This window comes from Scylla paramamosain, chromosome 2, assembly GCF_035594125.1.
Source record: "Scylla paramamosain isolate STU-SP2022 chromosome 2, ASM3559412v1, whole genome shotgun sequence".
NCBI classification, from domain to species: domain Eukaryota; kingdom Metazoa; phylum Arthropoda; class Malacostraca; order Decapoda; family Portunidae; genus Scylla; species Scylla paramamosain.
Genome location: NC_087152.1, coordinates 35,844,317 through 35,854,316, shown reverse-complemented (window position 1 = coordinate 35,854,316; position 10,000 = coordinate 35,844,317). Strand labels below are relative to the sequence as shown.

The 10,000-nt window shown below is 41.2% G+C and overlaps 1 protein-coding gene across 5 annotated transcripts in view; it reads right to left on the bottom strand.

The window, feature by feature from the left end:
- Positions 1-7,152: 7,152 nt before the first annotated feature.
- Positions 7,153-10,000, bottom strand: part of LOC135114105 (protein turtle homolog B-like) — a 192,257-nt gene continuing 189,409 nt past the window's right edge. For all 5 annotated transcript variants that reach the window (XM_064029809.1, XM_064029842.1, XM_064029818.1 and 2 more), the window contains one exon: positions 7,153-7,426. In XM_064029809.1, coding sequence (XP_063885879.1) covers positions 7,326-7,426 — 101 coding nt within the window. In that variant the 3' untranslated portion in view covers positions 7,153-7,325. The remainder of the gene's footprint in view (positions 7,427-10,000) is intronic.

Sequence of the window (10,000 nt, the reverse complement as noted above, 5' to 3'; positions counted from 1 at the left end):
ATCTGTGTACGAAGCATATCTACCTATTTCCACCTATCATCCTCATTCATAAGTATATTTAATCTTCTTCTTCTTTAATCTAAACCTCCCTAGTGACTCTGCACTAATAGCCCGATTATTGAGTCTATTACATTCATCCAGCACTCTGTCTGAGGACCAACGTACGAACAGTTGCCCGCAAAAAGTGGTGACGCAGGATGTAGTGAAGTGTTTCTATCATTTCACAGAATATGACATTAATTCTTTGGTCAAGTGTACATATTTAAGCACTCATTTAAGAACTCATTTTCAGCTTGTACTTCCTTTGTTAAACCACGTACAGTTGTTCTTTAAAAAGGTAATGTCACAAGATCGATTAAAAAAAAATTGGACATTTTGCAGAACATGACATTACTTCTTTTTTTTGGGGAAAATGTAATGAACGAATAATGAATGAATGAACAGAAAATAAATGCATCATCAGTTCCTTTTAAGTTTTGTTGATGGTCAAGAACACGTCATGACCTATAATGTAATACTTCCCTTATACATGTTGCAACGATAGATACACTCGAGGTTACAAGTCCACTGGCCTTCTGCACTCTTTTTCACTTTGTTTCCTGTTCTCCTCAATCTGAAGTCTGCTCTGCTAAGAATCTACCAGCTGTCAAGTTTCGTAAGCAGACTGTCAGTAGATCAGAGGCCTTACGAGGACTGATGAAAAGAGCAAAATACAATGGGAGCGAATGTAGAAAGCTAATCGATTTCTGTCATAGATAAATCACGTTTCTTAAGTGCACTGCCAGCAGATAAGAGGACATGAGACTCGGGGAAAGAGGAAAACACAGTGGAAGTAAGTACAGAAGATTATCAGACCTCTAATCGAGACTGTAAATATCAATCCAATACTTTCTACAAGATATCTATACACGAACTTGTCCTCCTCTCCATACATCATAAGGTCTACAGCTGTAATTAATGCAGTGGGACATTTAATTGAGGTGAACGGGTAATAAGCCTCATCCAAGCGCGGAGGCAATGGCGGGACAGTTTCTAATAAGCCTGCCTGTGCGAGGTGCGACAAGAGGGTGGGACAAAGCGAGGCTGGGGTGATGGAGGAGCCCCGAGCGACACACACGTCTCGCCGCCACCCGATGGTTGCGCCGCAGTACCGATGCCTCGCTGCCTCAGTAAGTCTATTTATGATGATTGAGTTTAGAACGCCGCATTGCTCCTTTGCTGGGGAGGAAAACGAGGAGTTGGAGGAGGAGGAGGAGGAGGAGGAGGAGGAGGAGGAGGAGGAGGAGGAAAAGCAGGAGTATATGGATGAGGAGGAGAAAGATATGGATGAGAGCGAGGGCGAGATGAAAGAAGAAGAAGAAGAAGAAGAAGAAGAAGAAGAAGAAGAAGAAGAAGAAGAAGAAGAAGAAGAAGAAGAAGAAAAAGAAAAAGAAGAAAAGTCCTTCAATGAGACAGGAAAATCAGATCATTAAGGAAAGGCACAGGTAAAAAGAAAAAGAAAAAAGTAGAGAAAGAGAAAAACACGTACTTTTATACACACCATACCCCCCCCCCACCCAACACACACAGGGGAGTTCCGTGCATAGGCTCTCAGCTGACTAACTGAGAAGTATGGGAGAGGCGCAGGGAAGCAATGGTTGGTTGGTGCCGCTCCTCTCACCCCTTCCCTTCCTTTCCCTGCAGCGCCGCCTTCGACGCCCCCACCCCGCCCCTCCCCGCCCCGCCCTGTCCCGTGAACCAATTTTCTAAAGGTAAATCACAGAACAAATACCTTGCAGTCTCAGTAATTGGTTCGTGTCAACATACATGTCCGGCAGCATTTTTACTCCTCTCTCTCTCTCTCTCTCTCTCTTGCTCTCTCAGTAACACAAAAGGAAGAACAAGCAGCAGTAGACCTGTTGGCCCATACAAGGCAATCTAAAGTAAGAGATGTAGAGTAGTAAAGATCATATGTCCTCCCCACCCACAGTTCCCCCCCTCCTCTCTCTCTCTCTTTCTCTTTTTCTTATCCATTCATACGTAAAATCTATATTTCTAACTAGATCATGCTACAGCTACCAAATATTCTTCGTCTCTATTCAACACGTAGAAAAGCATTACGCAATCAATTTTCAGCTGGCTTGTGGTGATGATGCCTCCCAAGACCCAGCAAGGGAGCATCAGAGAGACAGAGATCGGTAAACGCTGATATTAAAGAACAGAATGGACAACGAGAGGAAGAGGACTACTGGGAGAGCCTCGCTAGGTCAACATTTTTATTTTTTTTATTTTTTAGTGAGTAAGGTAAAGGTCCAGGGAGAGAAAAATAAAGAAATGTTCTTTTTCTCCCCAAACTATTTCAGACGACGTAGGAAAACTTCCATTTTTTTTTTTCACACAAACATCGGCGACGTAGAGAGGTGAAAACTTAAAGATAAAAAAAAAAAGTGTGGTTTTTGTTGAGCTACACGAATTGAAGACACCGATCAGATTTTCACACAATCATCTGACATTTCAAAACAAATCTCTTAAACCTTGTACACGTTTTGTTCTCTTATCATGACCATTTTGAAATGCTACACAGGTTAATGGTTTGGTTCTCATGGGTGTTTTACAACTGATGATGCAGAAGCCACATTAAACTATCACTAGAATCACTGAAACATCCTTGAAAACTTCCATAACTTCCACCTGATGAAAGTAGTCAAGGTGTTGGGGAGTATTGATCTCTTAAGTCTGTGTTGACATGCTCGGTGAAGCGCTGTGCCGGGGAAACAAGACAAGCACCAAAATATAAAAAAAAAAGCACACCATAACTAGCTCACTACCATTTGCTGCCAATTATTTATTTTATATGTGGACAAAGGCAGCGAAAGAAGTAAGATAAAGACAGTGGTAGACGAATCTGTTGAGTCGGTAAGGGATCTCTTATACACAATACTTATTTGTCAAAAGGCGAATGAACTGTAAAATCGTGCACTATAAGTAGTAAACATTCCACGCTGAGAGATCACCTCCGTCGTAATATGATGCACTACACACACACACACACACACACACAGACACACACATGGATATAACTAATCAAGCTTTCGATCTTTTCTTACTTAACCAATCAACATCGAAGGAATATAACTTAAACTTTTTATTACACATAATTTCACAAGTTACTAACCTAAGCCTTCACTTATTTCTCAATTTTTCCAATATTATAAGCTGAAAATATCCCGCTTCCATCAATCACCCTCATATAGGTCTGCCCTTCTTCCCTACACCCTCCCTCGCCACACACACGCGCGTCTCATCGGGAAATATTCTTCGGCGCGCTTTCAAATTTCAATCATTCCGTGAGGCCACACTGGATAATACCCTCTCGATGGCCTTTGATCTGTCATCTCCTGTCCGTCCATTCATCCAGCCTCTCAATTTCTCACTGACCCTTTTTCATTGGATATTTTTGAGGATTTATTCACCACAGAGTTACTTGCAGTGCGTCGCCCGTATGTACAGACAGTATGTAGTTGAATGAAATACTCGTGCGTACCAACTCTACGTATGTGTGTATCATTTTATCAGTTTCCCCTCTCGCTGAACTGAATTGGCCGGCTATTTTGGATACATATATATTTTTTGTTCTGTTCATTTATTTATTTATTTATTTATTTATTTAATGAGTTTTGTTTTATTTATTTATTTATTTTTCACTTATTATTATTTTTTTTTGAGGGAGATAGGAAAGCGCCAACTTAGCGTTTTATTTTTTCTTTTCCTCCTTTAATTTTCATTCGTGCCCTTAGTTGATGTCCTTAACAACACACACACACACACACACACACACACACACACACACACACACACACATTACACGAAACGAGATGAAAACACTAATAATTCACCCAGAAAAAAAAAAAAAAGGAAAAGCAGTCGAGGTTGGTGCCTGATGGAAGAGAGGAATTCGACTAGTGTAATGGAAGATTTGATAACCCAGGGGAGGAGGAGGAGGAGGAGGAGGAGGAGGAGGAGGAGGAGGAGGAGGAGGAGGAGGAGGAGGAGGAGGAGGAGGAGAAGGAGGAGGAGGAGGAGGACGTAGAGGAAGAGATGGAGGCAGGAAAAAAAAAAAAGAAAGATGAATAGAGAAAGAGAAGAACGACAAGGTAGGAAAGGAAAAAGAGATGGAATTGCAGGGGCGAGTAGTAAAGAAAAAAATGATCCTTGAAAAATAGCGTGAAGAAAACATGTGACGGGGGGGGGGAGAAAGAATGAAAGAAAGACGAGAGTAGGATGTACAGGGCGAGGCAACAAGGCGGAATGGAGAGTGATGCAGTATTAAGGGAGTAAGGGAGACAGAGCAGGCGAGGAGAGAGGGTAAGCGCGAGTATGTACGAATATACACCTGAAGCAGCACAGAAGCACCGCGTATCTTTATTGCTGACAAGGAAGGAGGAGGACGAGGCGCGAGAGGAGCGTGGCGAGACGGGGACAAAGTGGTAGGTGACGTCTGTTCTACTAGCTTAAAGATCCGTATTCAGAAACACTTTATTCTCCTACGGCTATTTTCAAAGACCACAGAAATTTGCTGGGTTCCTAATACTGTTTCTCCTTTTTAGTAATGTAGAAGTCTTGTTAATCCATCACCAGAACAACTTTAAAAACTCGTATAGGTTCAAATAGAGGCCTTTAAAAGTGGTGTGTATGCGGCCAGAAGTGTTTCAGAATGAGGTCCCCAAGCGCAGACAGGTATGAAGGTTATCTCTCGGAGTGTATGCAATATAGACACGTAACGCACCATTGCAGAAATAACTTGTATCTTAGCTTTTCATGCCGGTAATGGTGCTTGACTTTATATGGATAGATAAGAAGAGAAGACATCATAAATTAACATAAATAAGGAACACAAAGCTACGTGGAATATGCAAGGCTTGAAGTGTGATACGGAGCACAGGAGTGAATGATACAGCAGTTATGACACAGACAGAATTCGCACGCGTTTCGGCGTCTTGTCTCGACTAGCTTTAGCAGACTTTCATGGAAGATATTGCAGTTCTCAAGAGCGCTCCTGTGTTTCTGATGACCGTTTAACAAAGATTCTGCACCAACTGGGAAAAAAAAACACTCATGAAAACTCGTCCAATAATCTCTGTAGCTTCTGAAAAAAAAAAGTTTATGAGAGAACAAAGCATTCCAAAACATGAGCCCTGCATTACGTACTGTCCATCTGTCAGTCCTCATTTAGTGTGCCTCTGCTCTCCCGTCTCAAGCTGCCTGTCTTAATACATTTCTCCCGCGGAATCTTATATGCGTCTCTACGTGTTGTGAAAAGCAAGAAGGTGTCATGCTGTGATATTAGATTCTTGTGTTTGCAATGTCTTCACTCATGTGCCTTTATGGTGCCCTGGTTCGCGATATCCAGTAATTTAAATGCTGCACACTAAGAGAAAAAAAGGGAGAAGAGACCTATTTTTTGTGATCTTGGCCAGACTTCTTTGTAATTGATAAAAAAAAAAAAGTAAAATGAGACAGATAAGGCAGATCCATTGTTCTTCTCAGCGGTGTTTGTGTTATGACTACGCGTGTCTGTATTAAAAGCACGAAAGATATAACTAAAGTAACATTGTTTATTTGAATGAGATCTGTTTTCAATCGACTACAGACACTACGGTAATGAGATTTTTTTTTTTTTTCATTCAAGTGTAGGGTGTGTTGGCAAAACTGTCCGATGTGATGAAATGAAAGTAACAAGGTAACAAGCTCCCAAAGGACTGGCACAGGAGGTGGTCTTGAAGGTGAAGCTCTAGATGAAGCGCTGGAGCCACAACACAGTCTTACTTTTGCTGGTATAGTTATCTTTTGCTAACATTCAGAGCACCGTAAAAAATCTTTGCATGGACTCTCTCTCTCTCTCTCTCTCTCTCTCTCTCTCTCTCTCTCTCTCTCTCTCTCCCGTATATTTCCTTTGACGTGGGAATTAATTTGCTACACGGCACACAGGTATTTATATTCTAAACAAATTCCAAGGTATATAATCATAGGCTCTCATTATAACATACCCACCAGAAGATACTGTGACGCGCTGCTAGGTATCCGTGACAAAAGAAGTTAGTGAAGTGAGTGGAAATGATCGAGAGAAGACGAATTCCATAATGAAACGTGATGGCGTGAGAGAAACTTGATTATTACCTCGTGTTTCATCCATTTCGGCAGGTTTGCGAATGGGAGTTTTCATACGGCAAAAAAAAAAAAAAAAAAAAAAAGAAAATGAAAATACAAACAAAAACAAAACAAAACAGAGATATAGGTTCAATTTTGTATTCACGAAGTAACAAGTGGTGAAGGAAAACAAGATGGAGTGTGTGCAATATCTAGTTTATCTATTCATTTATTTATTTATTTGCATATCCATCTATCTATCGCATGTCTGACTCCCAAATGTGCCGAGGGCTCTACCACACACACACACACACACACACACACACACACACACACACACACACACACATAGTAAAAATAAACTAAAACTCAAACTGAACGGGAGAGAAAATAATAGAATAAAAAGCTTCTCGTTGTTCAGCCCATGCAAACAAGAGCTACTGTAAAGTGAACAACGAACATCCACCACAAACAAACTCGCAGTGAAAGTGTTCTGGCTGTAACGAGTCGGCGCCAGCACAGAAGCACGGGATAGCACAGCACAGAGCCCTTCAACACTCAGCAATTAACGATCACATGACTGCCCTGTGTGCTGCTGCCTGATTAGTCTCCACACACACACACACACACACACACACACACACACAGACATACACTTCCATATTCTCAGACGTTTAAATGTCCCATCCCTTAGCATTTAACAGGCAGTAGAGATTATTTTTATGATTTTAGTGATAGCTCAACAAGGATTCGGTATTATCAATAGGAAAAATTGCTCATAAGAACACGACTAATCATCTCTGTGGTCTTTGAAAGCCGTCCTGATGAAAGAAGAAAAAGTTTAAGGACATCATCACGATGCCCTTAGAGAGTCGTCCTAATGAGGGGACAAAAGGCTTAAGGACCTGGCCACGGTGTTCAGTACTTGCCTGAAGGAGTGAGGTGCGCCGTCCATGCCGGGGCTGCTCAGGAAGCATCCACTTTAACCTTAATAGTAGTGAAACACCCTTGACTTAAAACACATTATATTACTTAAGATTTAATGCACAAATACCTTTGACAATATAGAGTATATGCTAATTACATTTCCGAACACTGCTAATCATGACGCCTTAATGGATACAAAGTAACATAAGGTCCGGGAAAGCCATACAAAAGGCAGGAAGTAAAAAAATGGCGAGATGTGTGTGGTGGACAGATCATCTGACGGCGAGGAAGGCGGCGCCCAGCAGGAGCACCGAGCAGGGAGACACCACCGCCCCCGCCCGACTCTCGTGGTGCATGGCGGCCGGGAACTGTTCTGTGGGCAAAGAACTGCTGTGGTGGGGCGAACAGTTATCTTCTGCGGGGAGAGTAGGTGTTCTGTGGGCAAAGAGCTGCTGTGACGGGGCGAACAGTTACGTTATTCTATTCTCTTTAAGAAAGGAAAAATCTGTTCGTTTCTAATTGTTCTGTGGCAAGTGTCCATTTGGGGGAGGAGAAATCTGTTCTTCTGTAAGTGTTTTGCTAAGCAGGAATGTTTGTTCTGTGGTGGCCGGGGCAGTTACCGCTTGCAGGAAAGGTAGGTGTTCTGTAGTTCGATTTTGGAAAGGAAGATCTGTTCCTTTGTAAGTATTCCGCTTGGAAGGAGAAACTGTTTTGTTGGGAATGGAATACTTAGCAAAGAAGATTGTTTGTTATGTTTTGAGAGGAATTGTTCAGTTGGAAGGAAAATATTATGTTGGAAAGGAAGCATTGTGTTATTGAGGATTGCACTGTTCTGTTCCGAAGACACTTCTGCTAGGGAAAGAACTGTTGCCTTGGGAGGAGCTGTTCTTGTGTTGAATGAATTGCTCTACTGGGAAGACACTTCTGTGGGGAGGAAATATTCTGTCTAGGAAACACTGCTCTGGTGGGGAGGAACTATTCTGTCGAGGAGGAACTTTTGTGTTGGGAAAGAATCTCTATCTTGAGGAGGAAGTATTCTACAGGGTAGGAAGAGACAAGCCCTGCTGTAATGTTTCTTCCACAGGGTAGCGTCTGTATTAATTAAGAGAGGCTGATCTCGTAGTGGGGGTGGACAAGTGTTTGGAGTGAGTTTAAAAACAACTTTTTCTGTCTGCAGGGGAAGACATTTTTTGAGCCGAGAAGTGTTCTCTAGGTGTGCTGCTCCATTACCAATAAGGAACCATTTTCTTTAGAGGGAAGGAGGGTGTGAATAACTTGGACTTTTTGGAGGATCCTATAATTATTATTATTTTTTAAGGGGTGAAGAGACAAATTCAGTGGGCTTTCTTCTCTAATTTTTGTACTTGATAAAAAAAGAAAAGAAAAAGTAAAGAAAAGGCAGATACAGGATGGCACTGTCCTGAAAACTGGTGTGTAAATATTTGATCGTGACAAGTTCCTGAACAATTTGTGCAGACCGTTTAATTTCTCTTGCTGCTGAAAATTCTTTAGGGAGAGGCTTCGAATGCTTATACTGTGAGAAACTGACCCTTCCAATAACACGGCATCAGTTTTATTTTATTTCGAGAACCAATAGATTATTTTATTAAGTTCAGGATGATATATATATATATATATATATATATATATATATATATATATATATATATATATATATATATATATATATATATATATATATATATATATATATATATAATTAGGAAAATTACGATTATTCCCTGTTACTCATAAATGTATTTCCTGTATTCTGTCCAACCAAGAGTGATTTTACAAAGCATAGCAAATGTGTTTATCACTAGATGGGTTAATCTCGGCTGTCTTGCAGTTAAAAGGCTGTAGTATTTGACGAACATTTAATAGAGGAAAGCTGATGTATTTTTGTGAATTCAAGACATTATAGCAGAGACCTTATCTTTGATGATACAATAAGTTACGCGGCTGAAGTGTATCATGAACAGTTATTACGAGGAGTACAGTTGTATTTTTTGTGTGTGAGTGAGGCGTGTCAAAGGCACCACAAGAAAAGGGAAAAATCCGCTAATTTGCTGCTCCTTCTTCTTCCACACAAAAAAATAAACAGAAATTAAACCAATTTAAAACGGACTATCTATTATTATCTACGTATGATGATACATAATTAACATGCTGAATGTCATACTAACCAAATCACAGGTTATGCAACAATATATTTTTTCTATGCGTTTGTGCTCAATTACAGGAAAAAAAGAAAAGAAAAGAAAAAAAAAAGAAAACACATTCAGGTCAGTGCACGTCAAAATAAACAAAATCACATCTAATATTCCAAGGTTGCCATGGAATAGCAGTCACTCTGAAAAAAAGCGTGCATGCAGTTTCGCGTGTTAGTGTTTGACTGTAAAATCCCTGGCCGGGCCTCAATCCTTGGCCGCCCGCACGGCTCCGGGAAATGACTGGCAAAGATCCATCCATATTCAAGCTTTACGGGTTCTGTGTGTGTGTGTGTGTGTGTGTGTGTGTGTGTGTGTGTGTGTGTGTGTGTGTGTGTGTGTGTGTGTGTGTGTGTGTGTGTGTGTGTGTGTGTGTGTGTGTGTGTCCCCTTTTGAGTATTTTGTTAAAGAGAGAACGAGGAGAAAAAAAAAAAAAGAAAAAGAAAAAAAAGAGACATGCAGTATGACAAGGCAAGAGAGCGGTAAACTGGCTGCTGGTGGATATGGTGAGCGGAAAGTTCTATAGAAGCGAAGCTCCGTGGTATTGCGGTGCCACACGGAAAAATGCAGCAGCAGTAAGTGACAGCAATGGCCAGTGCGTAGAAGGAGCACCGGGGAAGCACAGGATTCTAATGGGGGATACGTGAGCCGTCGTGCTTCCCCGCAGGTAAGCCACTGCAACAACAACAACATGCAACAACATCACCAACAACAACAGTTCTCCAAGGACGCACAGG